The sequence below is a fragment of the Zonotrichia leucophrys genome, chromosome 6, assembly GCF_028769735.1.
Source record: "Zonotrichia leucophrys gambelii isolate GWCS_2022_RI chromosome 6, RI_Zleu_2.0, whole genome shotgun sequence".
In the NCBI taxonomy this organism is placed as follows: Eukaryota; Metazoa; Chordata; class Aves; order Passeriformes; family Passerellidae; genus Zonotrichia; species Zonotrichia leucophrys.
The window spans coordinates 8,966,929-8,987,544 of record NC_088176.1 but is presented as its reverse complement, the minus strand read 5'-3'; the positions used below and the strand labels follow the sequence as shown (position 1 = coordinate 8,987,544).

Here is a 20,616-nt window from a genome sequence, read left to right as displayed (position 1 = left end):
TTTGTCTCTTTACTGTCTGGGCTAAGGGCTGCTAGACAATGTTTCACTCATGCTTGTCTTTTAGAAATCAAGAATTAAGGTACAGCAAAGAAAAACACACAAAATCCATTGTGTGTGCAGCATAGTGACCATCCACACAAATAAACTCCAACAGTGGCCTGCCAACAAGTCCCACAAATTTGTTAAAGACGTCCCACAGCAAACCACCCGTGCCTTTGGTTGTCCTGCATGCTGACAAGTGTGGCAGACCAGGAGAGGGGGGAGATGTCACCCGAGCGTGGGACATCCGCACAGGGACTGCTCAGCTGCCAGCCCTGCTCCAGGGCACCTCCAGTGCCCGTGTCTGTGCCAGCTGAGCTGAGCCCCGGGAGCACCCAGCAGCATCCTGGTCATCCTGGCCCAAATCCTCGGGGACCCAAAGACCAATTCCAGTAGCGAGGATGGCACTTGGAGCTCTCCAGGCTGCTGCTTTGGGAGCATCCAAGCAGAAGCTGCTGCCCCATGCAGGAAACTGCTCTATTCTGGAGCAGTTTGTGTTTAAAAACCTCCAGATCTGCCCTAAATCAAGTCATGTAGTGGTAGTCTAATGTACAGGTGCCAAAACTGTTCATAAGTGTTGCTGGGTTGCTCCATCAGAAGAAATCACACTTGTCATCTTAGGCACGTACTGAAAAATCAGATTTTTCAACAATTTTTCCTAGCAGGGATGCCTTAGAAACAAATTGTGTCTATATGCAATAAAGGTCCCATGTAAGTCAACCTCTGAAACACCATCTGAAGAGCTTAACTTGATCTTGAAATATCAGTATGCTCTGAGGAGTGCTGTAAAAATTCCATTATGGGATAGTCTATTTTTCCATCTCAGCAATTTCCAGAAGAAATATCTTTGTTTTACAAGTACAAGGACAGAGATGTTTTAATTTTATTTATATGTATGCATATATATACATATAGTCCTGCAAATTCAACCAGGATTTTAAAATTGGTCTGGATTCTTTCCCTTTTGTATACCTCCTGATAACACTGATTTGCAAGGCCATCAGGTATTTTTCATTGTTCCCTCTGAACCTTGCTGTGGGCTTAGTGAGGCAGTGGTTTTCTCAGCAATAGTCTGTGTGTAATCAAAGGCAACATTGCAGATGGAAATAACTAGCACTTAGCTCATTTGTGTGAAAAAGCAGCAGAATCCATAGCTGCATTGGTCCTGCAGGAAAAAAAAAAAAAAAGAAAACAAAAGAAAAAACAAAGGAAAATGGCTTGAGATGGGAAGCTGTAAGTGGAGGAAAGCTGTAAGAAGTGTTCTGGGTAAGGAGCATCAAGATGTTTATCTTGATGTTTTGTCCTTTTGGTGCAGGTTTTTAAATTGCTGTATATTTCAAATGAACACGGATACTAATTAATGGGTATAAATATCACAATGTAGAAAAACAAAATTCAAAATGTAATAAAATGCACAATCTACTTAAGTTCATCACCAGACAAAAACACAGCCAAGTGAACATTTCCAGAGAATAAAATTCTGGGGAAGAGCTGGAACTTGGACAGCAGCCAGCCCAAAAAGCTACAGGCTGTCCCTTCCCTCTGTCCCTGTCCCTTCATCTCCAAGAAGCTGCTTCAGATCTCCAGAGTCCTGGTGGAAGAAACATTCTTCCCTGCAAGCAAAACCACCATCATGACAAAACCATTGTGCACTGCACATCACATGGTTGTAAATTGCCCAATAAATACTCTAACATTGTCTTGAAAGGGTTTTTTCCTCTCCAAATTGCCACCTCTTTGGAGAGAAACTGCATTTACAAGGGAAAGTGAATCTTCATTAGTAATTTGGTACTCATTTTTCTTCCTTTTAAAAGATGTTTTTTAGTATTGGTAGAAACTTTGAACAATAACTTTCCTCAGCATTCTCTATTATTAATTTTTATACTTTAGTACTTTCATCCTCCAACTTTGCAATGCATTTCTTTTTATGGCATTTAGATTTTGAGGGATTCAGTTTGTGAAAAAAATGGGAAACATTGAAAGAATGAACTAATTAATGTTTCTTCTGGCTATCCAAGGCACACTGTTTTGTTAGAGTTTTGCCCCATTTGTAATTTATGCCTGTTAAAGCTTTATTTTATCATCTATTACTGACTTCTAGGCTTCAGTTTGCACTTACTGGCTGTAACAAGCATTTCATTTTACACGGAGAAAAAATGGTTTTGGTTTCAGTTACTTTTTTTACTGTACCTGAAAAAGAGAATGGGATTTGCAAATGATAAATGGGGAAGTTGACTAGCTAACTAATAAAGATTTGTCTTAATCAAGTATGATTTGTCAGAACAGGAGCGCACTGGGGTCAGGGCACACGCAATGAATAATACAGCATTCACTGGAGAGAAGGACCAGGCAAAAGGCCTCATAAATATGCTGCTATTACCCACTGCTAATTCGTATTCAAAGAGTGAGTTGCACTGAAGCCAGCTCTGAGGTTGCTGAGCTGTTCACCTGCTTCGTGGGCTTTACCATGTTTAAGAAAGTTTATACATTTATATTTTTATATCCACACACTGTTTACAGAATGCTTTATTTATGCACAGACCGCTGCACTTTTTGGTCAATGTGTTTAAGCATTATTTATTAATCAGCTTCTAGGTTTGTTTTATTTTTCTAATGTCTGGGTGCTATTTTATTTCTGGCTTTTGTTGTTTAAATATGAATGTGAATACAGCAGGAGATAGTTCCATTCACATTTAAGATGTATTTCTGAACAGTGTAAGAAAGGTTAAAACACTCTTAGCTTCCTGGAAGTATTAGAGATCAAACAGGCATAGACTTCTTGTTCATGTTGGCAGCTTTCCTGACTTTCTAATTGACCTGTAGATCCAAGATAAATCTGGTAAATCAGGATGTTGGGAGAAACCTGAACAAGCCCAAATGTAATTTTGTTTGGTTCTGGCTTTACTTTTTGATGATAACTTTGCTTTTTGCTTCAAGGAGCATTTTCTCAGGTTGAAACAGTTGAAGGATATACTCTTCTCATAGGTCTGCTGATGTCCAGAGGAGATACTGCAAAACACTCTCGTTACTTTTGATATGTTTAAGCTGCATAAATGGATCATAAAGAATCAATCTGAAAAATTAATAAATTCTTCCAGTGCTTACAGATTTAACTAGGAGTTTTTATTCTTCATCATTGTGCTGCCTAAATGTAATATACTGTGGTATGTAGTGGTTATGTAATTAAATAAGATGGAAAAAAATTCTCACTCCACTCTTCAATTTTAAAGTATATCCTTCAATGAATATTATTCATGAATTTCAAAACATTTTCTTCTCTTTCAAAAACATAATGTAACTTTATTTTGTATTTCCTGATTGGCTAATAGCCTGTCTCACCTATCTTGTGCTCAGCTCTGTGTCTTGAAGTGCACTTACTGCTTTAAGAATGGATCAGCTCTAGAGATAGGGCCAACTTTACAAGCCTCAAGCTGCTTATGCAGGAGTTTAAGTTGCCAACTCCCTACCTGCACATTTTAAGTCTTTAAAATTACCAGTAATACAGAGTCCAAAGTAATTATTTGTGCTGCTCTGAATTTATAGCAAACTGGGTAGATGGTGGAGCACTTTTGATTAAATAATGATTATGAATACAGCCTTAGATGAACCAAAGATCACCATTGTGTCATCTCAGTGCTGTTTGGAGTCACAAGTTTAATTAAATGTCAGTTTGTGGCTAAAGTGTATTTCTTCAACTTAATTTAGATGCAATCAGGATTTTTAATACTCTCCCCTGCTGAACCACTTTCAGACAAGTTCAAGACTGGCAGTACTGCAGTGAAGCATCTCCCATTCCTGCACCAAGCTCAGAGCGAGCAGGGGCTTCTTCCATCCTGGGAACACTTAAAAAGTAGCAAAAGAAGACACTGAGGGTTGGCTACCAACTTTAGGTATATTATTAGTGATTGAAAGGGGGGTAGCAAGTTGTTTACTTATGGATGCACCAAGGAAAGATTTCTTTTTTTGCCTTAGAACTTACTTGAAGGAAGAGGGATGGGGAGGAAGATGTGATGGGAGGAATTTGGAGCAGACAAGCACTGCTGGGCTGGGGCATGGCAAGAACAATGGCCAGCCTGCAATGTAGACAAGTGCTCAGCAGAATCAAAGTCTGCCACCTCCTGTGAATGTTGCTGTGAGGATGTTAGTAAGGGAGCTCAGCTAGATTGGTGATGGGAGTAGACAGAAAAAAAATACATCAGTTAGTGAGAAATGACTTGTTTTTTACCAGCAGATTGATGTAAGTTAGGATTTCAGAAAAGATATGAAACTTTAGAAAGAGAAAAAGCAACTGGAGGTGAAGTTACTAGGTCTGTCATCTTTCTTCTTTCTTTATCCTATTTTCTTCTCATTCATCTGCCTTTTCTTATTTTTTTACTGGGAAAGGACAAACCAGGCCTGGACCATGGGAGGCGTTGGTTATGAAATGCTCCCAGTTTGTTCTTAAAGGCATGTGGCACCTTCCTCAAATATCTTTTCTTCTTTATTTTGAACAAAACACAAAGACTGAATTCTGATTAGGTGTTCTGGATGTTTTTCTTTCTGGCTTCTCCGACCTCAGTCTCAACCAACCCCTTTTGCTCTTGACCAATAAAAATAATTTCATGAACATCCATTATAGCTTATAGGGAGACCTTTTCATTTGAAAAATGTTGGTATTTTTTACTTTGGTGGACATCTTGGACTTTGGAAGTTTGGGAGGTATTTTTAGATGTTACTTGCCTCCACAGTAAGACTGGGCAACTTCTTTTATCCTCTCTTGCAACTGAACTTCTGACAGCTCTGGAAGTGTTGCATGTCCTTGGTGAATGCTGTGGATTGTCGGTGTCCTTTCCACCTGTATGGCATTTGCTTCTGCTGAAGAAGCCAACTAATCCTTATAAAAAGTAGCTAATTTTTATTTTATTATGTTAATTGACCACTTATCAGCATGCAGATTAACATCTTCATGGCAGATTCTTGAGGCATTTGAGCACTAACTCATGTTTCACTGTTCAGTTAATGCTCTACAAATTGTCTCCCCATTGGCTTATGGCTGTTACATTACCCTTCATTTATCTGTATTACCCTGTACTTGTTTTTTAACACCCTTAATGATCTAAATCCTTCTGTTTCTAATCGTATCAGCTGTTCAATGTAAATATATGTCAGCTGTGAACTGTGGAATTTATTGGACTTTTACCTGTGTCCCTATACTTCAAGATATGTCATCACTTTCTTTATTAACTTTCTGCTGTCAGAAGTGTAAGGTGTTCAACTCAGCCCTGAATTCTTCAACTCCTGCAACATATATTTTACAAGTTTGTAAATCTGCTTGCTGTCACCTCTGAACAGTGAGCTTTTAACACTTTCTAGTATTTTTTCCCAGACACTGCTCTTGATGATTTATCCTAGTCTCCTAAAATCAAAACTTTTAACCTGTCCAAAATGGAGTGGCTTTAGGAAAGAAAAAAAAAAAAGCCCCAGCCTCTGTCAGCATAGTTTCTGAAACTCCTGTATAAGCTTTTGCTATATCTTCAGAGCATGCAATGCCTCTGTGCAAAGACCACACAAAATTGCACTCCCCAAATGGCACTGCTCACTGGGCAGGGCTGAGGATCTCAGCCTGGAACTGTTCCCCACTTCTACTCTGGTCAGCACACAGTGGTTTTCGTAGTGTATTTCATGGTTCTGTAGAACAGCCATCTTGATTTTTAACGTAATCTTCTGTTTTTACCAGTTAAATTAATTTGTTGTTTCCAACCTCTTATTACATAGCTCAGATGCATTCATTGTATATATCATGAGACTGAGCAAATCATACATCCAGGCATGCTATCTGTGATTTTATTTCTTTTAAGTTGAGGGGGTTTTTTTGTATTTTAAATCATATCAGGATATCTGCTGCATCTTAGGACACTTTTATATGTACACACACACACACATATATATGTACATACATATATATGCAAACACACAGGGTACACTTTGGGAGAAAAAGTGCTCTATAAACTATGTTGGATTATTTTGTTTTTCATATGAAAAGAAAAATAGGGAGTCTGTCTTCAAAATTAATAAAAATTCATGCTTGTTTATCCTAAAACCTGGAGAGGCTCATTCAGTGTCATTCCTGTCTCTTGAGTAAATATGTTAGTCATTCTTAGGGCAAAAAAAGTATTATTGACTTGAGTGATTAGAAAAAGCTCTTTCAGAATCAGTTTAGCTGATAAAGTACATAAATTCTTAAATGGCTGGAGGCAAAAAAAGTAAAAGAAACCAGTCAAGCACAACTTATTTTGCATTCTTGATGTGTGTGTAGGTATTAGAAATTAAACTCTGTGGATCACATATTAAATAATTACAATTTGTATGTATAAATACTGCATACAGGTTACAAGCAAATTCCAAAGAAAGGGCTTATTCAGGAGTGCAGATCATTGCTAGAAGTGATCATTGTCTTTTGGTTTATCTCAGCATAACTGTTGAAAGCCATGTGCCAATTTGTGCACACATGAAGGGGGAAGTTAGGTTTGCATTTGTTATGTTTGGGGGGTGTTGGTTTTGTTCTTCAAGTGAGGAAAGTTATATTCATTCCTCTGATTCATTTCAGTGTTTTAGGATAAGAAATGTTATATTTTTCTTGCATTACATAGTCTCATAGAACCAGGCACCATTTGTGTTGGACTCACAACATGGCATTTTTGAAGTGCTTGGCACTAAAGAAGATGATTTCCTATACTTTGTTCAAAAACCCTTTAGGGCAGAATACATTTAGAGCTGTGGATTTTAGCATTCACCATTTAAGGATGATGCTTGTTAACATTATGTACTTTTTCAGAAATATTTTTTTCTGGCCATCACAGTATTGTTTAAGACTGAGATAATTGCTCTATCGAATATTCTTGCCCTCTGTCAGTACACAGATAATAATGATGTAAATGCATTCACCCTTCTGCTTCACACAGTTTAGCTGTAATTTTAAAACATAATTTTATGCATCTCTTTGGGAATTTCAGTTTGAAGAGGCAGCACCACTCAGTCTTTGGAAGGACTTGGGACTGCACCATACTGAACATTGTCCGTACAAAACAAGGGAAAGGTTGGCATAATCCCCAAATAATTGACATTGTTAAGATTCTGTGGAAATAACGCCATTACTGCCAACAGGCAACACCCTTTAGTTTGTATATTGGTCTTAATTCATGCATCTGCACTACAGTATATCTTACAAACCTGACCTTTTCGCATAACTGTAGCTTCTTCAATGACTTGCATTATAAGTAGGCTGGGAAGATCCATGCAGCACCATTGCACTAAAAGCATGAATCTGCTACACTGATGAATGTTTTAACTAGAAGGAAAACATCAGAGTTGTGGGGAAACCTGAAAAATGTTAGAAAGCAATTATATCAAGCTTGTAATTAGCTGTACTGTGGGGTAATGCTGCATTTTTCCTAGTCCCAGGTGCTTTCAGTTGCAAACCAAGTGAAGAGACATGTCTTCATTGAGAAGTCTTTATCTTCTCTGTGTAATAATATTTTTGTTCGACTGTCTTGACCTTCCAGCTAAAAATCAAGTTTCACTGTCATCAGTGAATTTTCTGAGTAGAATGAGGATATGAAGAGGATAAAGGTGTCAATTTATGTTTGCAAACTTACTGTGAGATTATGTTATCTCCGTCCTATCTCTTTGTTCAACTTATGTTGTTATTTTAGCCCAAAAAAGGCCAGAGATCATCAACAAAAGTGCATGTAGAGTAAAGCTACTCCTGTAAAATTGATGATCCGTCCAATTATTTATCTATAGAGGCTGCTGGGAAGAAACGCAACTATCTCAGTTCTCAGACCCCTCTGCTAGGTTGAACTTCATGGCTGAAGGTTTAATCCCTAAGTGTCATATCAACAATTCATTCTGTGATATTCTGGCTGACATGCTCTCCTTCCTTATTTATTGATGTCTTCAGTCATCGACAATGAGAGGAAAATACACTATTCGTCAAAGTGACGGTGTTTTACCCTCACTTACAGTTGATGCTGCTGTCACATTGATGGTTGGAAAATAAACTCAATCATTATAAAAAGCTAAGAGTCTGAACTTGCCACTGACAGGAAGAAGATGAAAAAAAAATATACAAACCCACAGTAACTTGCTTAAAAATTGGTGTAATAAAAATAAAACTGTTCCCTACAAAGATATTTTTGAGCTTTGTTCATGAGATACAAAACCATTTTAGCCATGTATTTTATACTTATTCCTTTGAAGGAAGATCTGTACCTCGTACTCCTTTATGTCTGCAAACATACATGTAATTTTTAGCACTAAATACACTTTTTATCATTTCACCTCATGCAACTAGGTTGGTAATTTGTTTATTTTTTTCCTCTCTCTTTTAAGAGATTTTGCTTTGTTGTTTTTTTTTCTCCCCTGGATTATATTGAACACATATTTCTGTTTGTGTGTTACAGTATTTTGAGTGCTTTAATGAGGAAAAGCACAGTATAGTTCCATCCTGTAAGTCCTTTGACATGCAAACATTAGCAAGGCTCTTGTGAATCACTTTCTGAGGCTGCCATTTGTGTAACTGCACTGCACTGTGCAGCCTTTTTAACTCCAAACCCATGTATCTTACCACATTTCACCTTTGGGAGGCATTGTATATACAGCTAAAAGTAAAGAGCAGCGAGCCAAGAGGGACAAGATAGCATAATGAGGATGTCAATTTGTGGTCAGAGGAAATATTTATCTTACTTGTACTATACTTGGCAACTGATAGAGAAATATATATGTAATGAATTTCCTCCGACTTTATCTGGCAGACTGTGTACCTTGTGTTAAATGGATTTAAAAATAACATTGCTTGTCTCAAACTTTTAAAGTTTGAGGTGATTCTACTTTGGATTATTCCTTGAAAATGGACTGATTATCTATTAAAAAACCCCATAATTTTGTTTACTAACATATTGCTGAATTTTTAATGATCCATTTCTGAAGACTTCCTGAATAATGACATTTAGGATCCCACTCTCTCACCAAAACAAAAGCAAGGCACTTTTTTTGTTGTTTAGGGGGAAAAAAAGCCATATTTTTGTAGTTGTACTGTTTTGGTTCGTATCTCTTGTAAACCTGCTAAGTACCCTAAATGAATGTGCACAGAAATGCTGGTTGTCTCACACGTGCTGTGTGTCCTGAGGCAAAGCTACAGCTGCTTCAGCTCCTTCTGCCTGCTTCCCCATCTGTAAAATGGGAATGCTTTAACTTATTTTTCTCCTTCGGGGAAATACAGGAAGGGTTCCTTAATATTTCTATAGAGCTTTGAAGATTAAAATCTCTCCTCTGTACTTGCTGCTAATATTTCAGTGTTAGAGAAGCATTTGATTGAAGCTGTTTGAAGAGTAAAGTTTTGGCATCTTGTGTTGTCTTTGTACCATATCTTGAGGCCTCTCCACGATAATTTTGCAACCTTTGGTTCAGCATAAGCTGCGGAAGCAAACAAGCCCCGTGTAAACAAACGGTGATGACTATAAATTAATGTCTCTGTCTGCTCTTGAAAACATCAGCAGATTACAGCCTATCTCTAAGCCAGCCAGAAACAGTCCATGGTGGAGCAAAGCACACACCAGTGACTGGGCTGAGCCTGAAAAGGCTTTCATTTAAGCATCAATGGTAAATGCTGAGAGGCAGTGAGAGAGGTTTTCTTCTAATATGACTTCTGTGTCTTTAGATGTACAAGGATGGCTGGTGTTTTAGCAAAGGCTTACTGACTTCCTTGGGCTTAAGGAGCAGATAGGAAGTATGAGCACCCAGCATCTAGAGCAAGTCTGAAAGTCTTCTTGCCTTTGTTTCACAGATCAAAGGTCGGCATCAATTCCCAGGGTGTAGACAATCTCAAGAGACTGCAGAGGGACAGTTTCTGGTTTGGTTTGCTTCTTCAGTTTTCTGTTGTTTGAAAAACTTAAAATTTAAAATAATGATGCATTCCTCTTTGCAGTTAGGAGGAATGATTAGGCTACCACATGTGTTAAGTGCTCTTGTTAGAATCTAACTTGGCATTTTAAGGCCTTGCAGTCACAAGCTGTATTTTTCACGATTTACATTTTCATTTTTTAATGCAGAGCAGATTGGACAGGAGATGCTTGAAAACCTCAGCCATGACAGAGAGAAGATCCAGCGGGCTCGGGAGAGGGTAAGTTTGATAATAAGTAATTGCTGATTCTGCATTTTATTTGCATTGGGCAAGTTCTTTGTGCATGCAAAAATAATCCAGATGAGATATAATCACCATCTGCAATGAAGAACTTGCAAAGTGTCTTACATGGGCCCCATCCTGCCACGTCTCTCTGATGGGGAGTCACTCTGTAGTCACCAAATCTGCTGCTGGGAGCAAATTTTCTGTCACCATCACAGTTAGGTCAGTGTTCTGTCCTTTGAAGGGTTTGTTATGCTGTCCATTCCAATGACTTCTTGGGCTTCCTATGAGACAGTTCAGGATGATAAGTGGGCTTCTAATAGTTGAGCAACCTTACTCTTTGTAGCTGCAGATGCAAATAACAGCCCCTGGGGCAGGTCTGTGTGAGGAGCAGGTGCTTCTGCTCTGTCTCTGCAGCCAAGGCCACATATCTGTGCCACTTCTGGCTCCTGGGGCTTCCATGGGGATCAGCTCCACTGTGCAGAGTTAATGAAGATGCTCAGGAGCCCATCCCATCCAATGTGTACAAGTTCTCTGAACTTCCATGTGGAAACCCATGTGGAAACTCTCTGTCTCTGGTTTCTGCTCACAGAACCAGGACTTTCTGTCCATGACCTCTTGTTCAGACACTTTTCACAAGTGACCAATTTTTTGCAAAGCCAGGTTCTCCCACATATCTCTTAACTGACCAGTGTCACTTTAAAAAAACTCCTTTATCTGTCCCAGGGAGTTTCTTCACTTGGATAGCTTTGATTAGTAAAGCTTCCTATAACAGCATTAATGTGGCATTTTCTGCCAGCTATACCAGTTGCTTTCTGAAGTGCTGGGCATGAACTACTTTAAAACACTAAATATAGCTAGATCACTAAATGTAACTGAGAATTGTGAGGATTGACCAAGTTTTGTTCTGGCAACTTGGTGTTATATTTCACCTCCACTTCTTATATCCCCAGTGACTGCTGAGTCTGAAATGCTTTTCTGTTTCTAGCTGGACAAATAAAACCTAGGCAATGGAGATTAATGCCATGTATTCCTTTCTGCTGATCCTGTATATCCCAGGGATGTAGTTCTGATCACTCAATGTATGCATGGTTCATAGCATAACTTTTCCTTTTCATTGCTTTCCACCTGAGGAGCAAATTTCTTTGAAGGCAAAACCTGTAAGATGCAAAGAGCAAGATTAAAAATAAGAAGGATATTCTAGGAAAGTGTAGTACATACATACTCCACCACAATGCAGGGAAAAAACCTCTTGTCGTAATGGAAGATCTCAGATTCCAAGGTTTTTTATCAGAAGCCACTTAAATACTTAAAAATACTTAAAATATTTTCTTCAGGGAATTCAGAAAGTTCTCCAGTGGAGCCACATGGCTCTACCTGTTCCAGCTGTCTATGTGCATTCAGATGAACATTCAGGGGAGATCTTAGATAATTTAGCTAGCTTTCCATTTTCTAGAAATTTTGAAAGATCAGAACAGAGGGAGCTTTATCAATGCATGATAGCTGTACATTAAATACATGGAATTATTATATTATCAACCAGGGAATAAACTTGTCTTCTGGAATGAAATAGTCACCATGAGTATGATGGTCAGGTTTAACAGTTCAATGTTAAGAAAATTGGGACAATTATTTTTTAAAAGCAAAATGTAAATAAACTCATGTCTCAATGGTTTGGTTAAATTTACATATATGAATTTTCCTGTCTGTAGAGTAAAACTCATATTTTCTTCTGAAGACAAAGAGAAGGGATAAAAGCTGTGCTACAAGTCAAATAGGTTAGCTGGATTATACAGGACATTAAAAGATGCAACATCTTTTAGGAAACCTCAAAATTTGTCTAAGGCAGACAAGATATCAATGTCAGCATCTTGTTCATCTTCCTGTTTTCTCATTAGTATTCTTAATATTATCTTTAAAAACCATATAGATTTGCCACTGCTAACATCAAAGCCTGTTTGAAAATGTTTTCACTACAGCAGTTCTGTGAAACACACGCTGGTTAAGAGGTTCACATTCCACCAGTTCCATTCCACACTTCTGTGATATGCTGGCATTGGTAAAGAAATGGTGGAAGAACTGCATTCAGATAATTCAGTTTTAAATAAAAACAAACTTACAGTTTGAAACTCTTCAAGTTTTTTTTTTTTTTTCTCTGCCAGAGCTAGAAGAAAAGGTGTTTTCTTAGCATTCTCTTGGGAGGTAGCTAGAGATCTTCCAACTATCTGTGTATGTGTTTGTTTCTTTTTTAATGTTTCTTTTGCTTATTTTGTGGGTTTTTTATTACCATAAAAACATGAGGTCGTCTTGCTTAGAGGAGTTTGTCAAACCCCTAAGATTCAGCTTCCCCTTCCTAACTATCAGCGCTGATTCTAGCTGTCAGGTAGAATCCTGCAGCAAGAGAGGAAAGTTAGGATCAAACATTTAATGGTAAAAAGGAGAGCGCTACTTTTCTGTGAAAAGGGAGGAGAAGCCCCAAGTGTTAAATGCATCTTTATGAATAATAAAAGACCGATGTAAAGCATACATTTGTACTTCAGATTCCCTTCTAGCATAGATAAGAACTTGGCTTTTTAATGAGCCTTTTAAAAATTATTGTGACGTTTTTTCTGCTGTTACTTGTGTCAAACTGGGCTAAACTGCTTTTCTGGAGCTTGAATTGTCTAGATGAATCAGGAAAAAATGAGGGAATGGCCTCCCTGGAATATAATACTCATCTTTGTTCCATCATAGCACATAATTACAGAGATCTGAGAGTTAGTGCAAGCCTTCCCACTGAATAAGATATTGCTAAGAGCAAGACTTGATTGGTGTTATCCAGCCCCAGCTTCTACGTGGTATTTTCTTAATAGCTTTTAGAAGAATAAGGAGGAAATTTATGCAAAAAGGTTATGTGACACTGATTGTCGCATCACCTACTGATTCCAGTAATAAGCCTTAAATCTGCCAGCAAATATTTACAGTATTGTGCTCCAGAATAGAGACTGGGTTTAATATTGCTGCTGTTCAAATATTCAAGATATAATAGTGGTTTGTTATGGTGAAGGTGATTTGTTATTGGAAGACTGCCACTCTCCTTGGCAGTGTTACTGTCTTGATGGATTTGAAACACAGGATGCATTTTGTCTACTACAACAAAGTTTTTTCAGTAAGAAGTCAATGACTCAGGTAATCCTTTCAATCTTATTTGATTATGAAGAGGTAAATATTCGGCATTCACAAGGAGAAGAAGGTTTTTATGTATATACACACAGCTGTGTTTCGGGGCATGTTAGAAACAGTGGTATCTGCTATTTCATAACTGAAATAGTCATAATCATTACATTATCTTTTTACAGTTGATTTTGATGTCTCACTGGTTCCAAGATGCCTAAAATGTCAAAAGATGTCTCTTCTAGCTGCCAGTGGGAGAAGAGGTGATAGGAAAGTAACTCCATTCTTCCTATTATCTTCTAATTTCTAGATTTCCTAATAAACACAAAAAGAGAGGGGCCATTTTAATCCCTTTTAAAAAGCAATAGAAATAATAAACATGAAGTTCAATTGCTTCATAACTTTTCATCTACTCTATTTCATTTTTTACCTATTTTGTAATGTTTTGAGAGCTGTAGAACAAGACAGCTAATTAGGTATAGCTGTAAACTGTAGGTTTCCTTTGTCCTAATAAACTACAAAAATGGTCATTTCAGTGAGTGAGAGTTCCTTACATGAAAAAAACCACCATATGTATTGTACAGCTGTTTCTTCTGTACATGTGCATATACTATACACAAAGCATTTGAGCACCCCGGCCACAGGTGGCTGCTGTAAGGTCAGTACAAGTTTTATATTTAAGGGGCAGTATAGACATATTTATTTTACAGAATTGCTAAAGTGATATATTTTGTATTTCTGTTTCTTTCTTTTAACTACAGTCTTTGAAAGACAGTGAAAGAAAGATATGGCTTTCTTTTCATAAAGCATCAGGAACATGGCTGTCTCTTCATCCCTTGATCCTTTCACTGGTGTACACAAACAATATACACACACGTGGGACTTATGGATTCCAATGTACAGAGCTTCTACCTGCAAGCCTTTATTTGTAAAGCTTTTGCTCTTTATCCTGACTCACCTTTCTTGCCTCAATGACTTCCCTTGTCTGGGTTTCATATTTATGTAAGTGAAAACAAGAGAAGATATTTTTAAATTTCAGAGCTTTGGTGGCTTTACAAGCTTGTTGTGTACTAACCCTGAAGCTTGCAGACATAGATGACTGCAGAAACCTCTGTCCTTTGTACAGACTGGGCTGCCTGTGCCTTTTACCTTTAATGGGACTCTTTTCTCCCCAGCTTAGAGAAGCAGATGCAAACCTGGGGAAGAGTTCCAGGATTTTGACGGGAATGTTGCGAAGGTAAGGCCAAGGTAGGGACATTTCTGCTCTTTCTTTTTTTCTTCTCTCCCTCCGTGCCTTTGTTTTCAATTTTACTTCAATCTCAGCATATTGCTGGTGTACCTGACATTTTTTCACCCAGACTGCTGTGTAGAAGGTCTTTGTATGATAGAAGGCTTTGTCATTCCTATGGAAAGAGTGTTCTGAACCTGAAGGATAGCCCTTGTGTAATGATTTCTCATCTTTGTTTCTTTGTATTTATTTGGGGGTCTTGGACATTCTAAAACATGGTGGGGGTTTGGATGTGTTCTAAAATTAAGATCTTTTGATGATGATTTTCTGTCTTTCCTATTCTTGAGTGATTTCTGTGTCTTGAGGGAGTTTTTTGCCTGTTAAAATGAGAAAGTTTGTAAATGTTTTGGGGCAGCATAAATTTATGTGCAGAGAAATGGTTAAAATTATCAATTCTACCTAAATAGATGGGACAGACACATTGTCAACCCTTGTGGTTTTAGCATGTTTTTCCACGCTTTCAATGTTATGAAAATTGTCCCTGGGATCAAAATGAGGTGATATGAAAAGGAAAATGTCCTAAAACTCTGTGTGGGACTGAAGGGAGGGAGTTATCCACTGATTATTTGTCCTCTTAAATTTGCATGGGTGCATTCTCAGACGGATTTTTTTGAATTAGTGGCACCACTGGATATGTGTTCTTTACCCAGTGAGGCAGCACCTGAGCTTCTCTGTGATGTGTGTGCTTCTGTACATATTCAGTTTCCTAAAGAAGAAAAGCATCCCTCTAATAAGCAGTGCTGGGTGCTAAGACAGCACAGTTTTAAAGGAGTTTAGTGCATCCTCTGAAGAGTTCAGTCTGAAATTACCCTTGCCACAGGCTTTTATGTTGTGTGTTTGCTTAATGCACTTTGCTTATAAAAAAAAAAAAAGAAAAAAGGAAAAAAAGAGGAGAAAATTTTAGCAGAGTTGTTGATTTGTCATTTGGCTTAGGAAATGTGAAAACTGGAATTTTATAAGCTGTTCTTTAGCACAAGCTTTATTTCTCCATAAGTCTCCTCAGAAAAATACCTTTGTTAGTTCCTTGTATACCAGACTGACTAAGGTTAAAGTGACTGGACATGATGCCTTCATTCCACAGATTTCTTACAATTCCAACTCCAAAATGAAACACATAAAATTCTCTGATTAAGAGTAATATGTAAATGACAAAAGCTAAATTCAAAATCCATGGAGGAAGGAAGTGGCAATTGAAAGGGATGGTTCAGTGGCTGTAGACAATCAAAATAAACTATAAAAAAAATGAAGGAAAAGAAAAGACACCAACTAAACCCAAGTCTCCCCTGGAAGGGCTCTGCGACATGAGCTGTAACGAATATTCTGCATATGTCTCCATTTTGTCAAATCTCATTAAAGGGGTTTCTTGCTTTATGTCAATTGAGCTGTCCAAAAATCATTCATCATTTTAGTGTAAAAAAAATCATGCAGTTATTTAAATAATATCATATTAATGTTAAAGTTCAGCTGTCATTTACTAGTATGGCTTAATCAGACATAGCATTTAGGAAAAATAGTTTTTTCGGGCTTTACTTGGCTTTCAGGTTGGCAGATTCAAATAAGGATTTATGGGTTTCTAAACCAATGTATTCTTTCCATGTTTATGCTTGAGGTACCCCAGCCTTTTTTGCAGCACCCTGTAGTCTGTTATTTTCAATAAAATAAAGTATCTCCTCATATTGTGTTTGAATACATTTGCAAGTAATTTGGAGAAGCTGAAACAAAAACATATGCTGTAACCTTTGACTTTGTTTTGTGTTTGGGAATCACAGTTAGGAGTCCTAGTTTATAAGTGTTCCATAAGCCAAATGAAAAATATGATCTTTCTGAGATAGACTTGGGCTCTTCTTTTCAGACAAAGGGATTATGTAGTTGAACACCATGATGGCATGTTTCTGTGTCAGAACAGCCCTGGATTTCCTTGTTCTTCAACAAAACTGCTGAGCTGAGTCACCCATCTAGAAGAAAGGCAGGTTAGGATTTAAGCTCAGGTCAGGTAAATGTGCCAAAAGCAATGCCAGCAGAGAAGCAGCTTTCAGTAGACAATTCTCGGGATGTTGTTTAAAATCTCGTAATTGATAGAACTACAGTGAATTTAATTTGTTTGTGACTGTTGGGTAGAAGGGTCTAGCATTATCCCACCCTCAGCATCATCCCAATTTGTTTAGTTACAAGAATAATAATGAAATACAGACCCCAAGAAATCAGCATGTATTAAATAAATACAATTGCACAGATTGGCAGTTGTTTCCTGATTTCTGCATACTTCAGTACACACCACACAATATTTTGCATAATTACTGGAACCAATAAAATAAAACACTGGAGGACCATCTCTACATCAATATTATACAGAAAAGGTAATGATAAATTGAACATTGCTCAATGTAGTTGCTGTTCCCACAATATATATTTGCTGATATGCTTGAAATCATATGCCATGCTAACAACTTTGTACTGCAAATTAATACCTAACTCTTTATAATTTTACTGTCTGGGAAAGGTAAAGCAGCATCTCTTTTGAATCTGGCTGAATATATTAAGAGATCATGTATTTAGATAGCTAGAGGGCTAAATTACTGCCTTTGTATGACCTAAATTCCCTGGCCATGTGTTTGTGCATAAAATGTTTTGGAGATGGGGAATAAAAGCAGAGACAGGTTTTGTAGGTGGCCATGGCTCACTAAGGAAATCAGTGGGATAATAGGGACAGGATTTCCTATCCCCGTTTGCTGCTCCAGCAATAAGGTACCCAGCCTTATGTACTGGAATTTGTTGTCTCACAATATTTTGAGTATGTGGGTAAAAGTATTTTTGTAATAAGTGTTTGGAAGTATTCTCACATAAAAATAACCTATACCTCCATGGTCTTGTTTTTTTCTGTAGAAACTGCTTAGGTGCTATTAAGCTAATACATTCCTCTTATGGCATGGCATTACTAGGATCGGGGGAATGGCTTCAAACGGAAAGAGAGTATGTTTAAATTAGATATTAGGAAGAAATTCTTTATTGTGAGTGCAATGATGGGCCATGGAGGTTCAGAAAATTAACTTAGAGTGGGAATTAATTTTTGGATTTAGATGAAGTGTGCAGTTTTTGTCTGTGAGGCACTGGAATGGGTTGTCTCAGGTCTCTATCCCTTGCCCTGTACCCCAGTGAGAACTGGGGAGTGCACAGTATGCTAGAAAGAGGTAGAAAAGAATGTGTTCTGGAATATCTTCAGGGTTTTGCCCATATCCTAAGCCAATAGGCTAGAAAAGCTTATAAGAAAAGAATTTGGAAAGTCTCCAAGCCACACACAGCCCAGTGGGAAACAAACAAACCTAAAAGTAACCAGATAAAAATTTCAGTAGATTTGAATCTTTTTTCAATTAGCAGATAAGTTCTGTCTACCCCCTTCGAATTGCGGGAAAATATTTTAGAAGAATGGCTGCTACACTCTAGAACAACTTTTTATCCTGTCTGGTTCACCAGGAAATTTTTGTGTTAAAAATACTCTTCTAATCTTCAGATTTCAGTGTTCTGAATTGTTGTCAATGATGTTTTGAGAAGCTTATGAACACATCTGCATTTATAAAACAGACTTTTAAAATTTGATTCCCAGCAGGACAGAGACACTACCTCTGCCTGATAGAAATGAGGCAGTAAAGGTTCAGTTCAGCTCTCAGATAATAAGTTATGTGGCTTGCCAACAGCTGCATGACCAATATAACTGCAGTCAGAAATGAAACGAGAGTTCTGGTGAAGCTTTTTCACTCTTTCCAGGAAAATTTTGGGAGTTCTGCTTCTTGCATCACTGCTAGTCAAAGTTTGTTCTACTTTTTTAGACCTTGCAGTTATTTTTCAACATTTTGCAGTATTATAGGACAATTTAGGTTGGAAGGGACCCCTAGAGGTCATCTGGTCCAACCTCCTGTTCAAAGCAAGTCTCATTAGAGTAGGTTGCTCAGACTCTACTCCAGTCACATTTCAAACACTTACAAGGCTGGAGATACCAATGTCTGTCTGAGCAATCTGTTCCAGTAGCAGCTGAGATAAGCAAATCCTCCAGGTACCTCACTAAAATTTCCCAGCACCCAACTTGTGTCCATTGCCTCTGGTCCTAAGCAGAAGTGATTTTCAGAATTGGCCTTCAGAATTTGGGCCTGGATTGCAGTTTTTTCTAGCAGTTCTCATACAGCTTCAGCAGTGGGGATGTTGTGGTCATTGGGCTGAGGGGGACACTCTGTGTGGGGCAGTTCTTGAAGCAGGGCATGGGGTGCTGTGCCTCCACCCACTGACCTGGCCATGGCCATTCAGCAGTGTGTGCACAGGACTTCTTTATTGCTTCCTCTGGCTCCTAGAGATGTGCAAAGTTTAGATTGTCTGTTCTGCCTCCTTGCGTGGCTACAAAGCCCACATTTCCATATGTCTGAAGAGCAGCAGGGACAGTCATGTCCCTGTGGGGACACAAACCCAAACAAAGAGTGAGTGTTACCACTGCCTTTTCCCCTATTTCCCTACCAATCTCTGTTTCCATCCCCAAAAGTCCATGACAAAAAACTGATTTTCTTCTGAGCTAAAGCCTGTTCCAGTGATACTTGGCCATGAATGTTGAGTCTCTGCAGTTTTCTGAAGGCAGGTCTTTGTATCACCAATCCAGAGTGGAGTTTAACATACAGCTACATTTGCTTTGTTTTCATGCTAATAGAGGAGTTCCTTTTTCCAGGATATTTGGTCTCAAGCCAAAAGAAGTTTGAGTAGGAATTGTTTCAGCAACTTTTTTGTACATATATTTCTATTTTTAATTCAAGATGTATTTCTACACTGAAAAATGATTGAAACAGTAAATCCTCAAGCAAAATGTCTGCTCCGTGTTGAATATTTACAGCTGCAGCTGTTTATTTCAGTAATTTAAACCTTGATTCAGGAGCATATTTAAGCACATGGTTAACTTAAACCAGAGGAGCAAGTTCTTTAACTTGAGGGAGACTGAATAAGGGGGGGAATAGGTGGCAGAATGATTCTGGGTCATCTCTTGGGGCAACACAGGTTTTATTGTGCTCCTTACAAATCATGTCCTTAATATTTCTGTTGTTAACTGGAAGCTGTAAAATATGCATAGTGTATTTTAGTGCTTGTTACTGTCAATATAAGAACTTTTTTTATAATTTTCTGACTTTTGAGCATTTAATATAGTTACCTGATTCTTATGTTATTGTACATTTGTGTTTCGTTATGCAGCTAACCTTTATCAACTGTGAGGTGTTGAATCTTTTCAGAAGGAAACTGATAAGTTCTGTGGTGATGTTAATCACAATCTAGTCCTTGGATGAAGAACATACTGCTTGTTATTCCAGATTAAACTTTGGCATTAATTAGTACCTAGTTGTTCCTCGCTTTGTCTCTGACTTTGAAAAGAAACCTTGTTTCTTTGTTGAAGTGATGGACAAAACATCTGGAAAACATAAATGTGTCGTCAGCAAAATTCCCAAGGGTGAGCATTCTTTATCATTAGGGGTCCAACCAAAAAACAGGAAATGTACCTCCAGGTCTGAACAGCAAATATTTTAAAATAGTATGGGATAATATGGGTTCCTTGTCCTTAGTTTAGGTATGATGTAATTTGATGCATGTAAGATGCATTTCTTATTTTTAATAATCAATGGAAAGCCATTTTCTAAACCTTACTCATCTTTCTTAGATGGTGTTGTTTCTGCTGTTTCCACAATACTTCTGAAAAATCTTGCCCTACTTTCATTCAGTGTTAGAAATACTGTTCAGCCCATGCACCATGGAGGGTGCAGAAGTCTTTTGAGCTGCTATTTAGCCACCAGCCATCAGTGTACATGGAGAGTTCCAGGCCACAGGCACTGAATGCCTTTAAAAGGGACCAATTTCAACATTGCAGGCATGTAGCTGGGATTAGTTTAATGCCACCGTAGCCTTTGCAAACCTTCATCTCTAACAACCTAAGTGATACAGAGTTAAGTTTTCT

The 20,616-nt window shown here is 38.0% G+C and overlaps 1 protein-coding gene across 4 annotated transcripts in view; it reads left to right on the top strand.

Annotated features, from left to right (window-relative positions):
• The window catches only part of VTI1A (vesicle transport through interaction with t-SNAREs 1A), a 256,512-nt gene that overhangs the window by 144,485 nt on the left and 91,411 nt on the right, over positions 1-20,616 (top strand). For 2 of the 4 annotated variants that reach the window (XM_064717431.1, XM_064717432.1), the window contains 2 exons: positions 10,128-10,198; positions 14,530-14,591. In XM_064717431.1, coding sequence (XP_064573501.1) covers positions 10,128-10,198; positions 14,530-14,591 — 133 coding nt within the window. Of the gene's footprint in view, positions 1-10,127; positions 10,199-14,529; positions 14,603-20,616 lie in introns of all 4 variants that reach the window. The other 2 variants (XM_064717433.1, XM_064717434.1) reach the window with 1 other exon arrangement.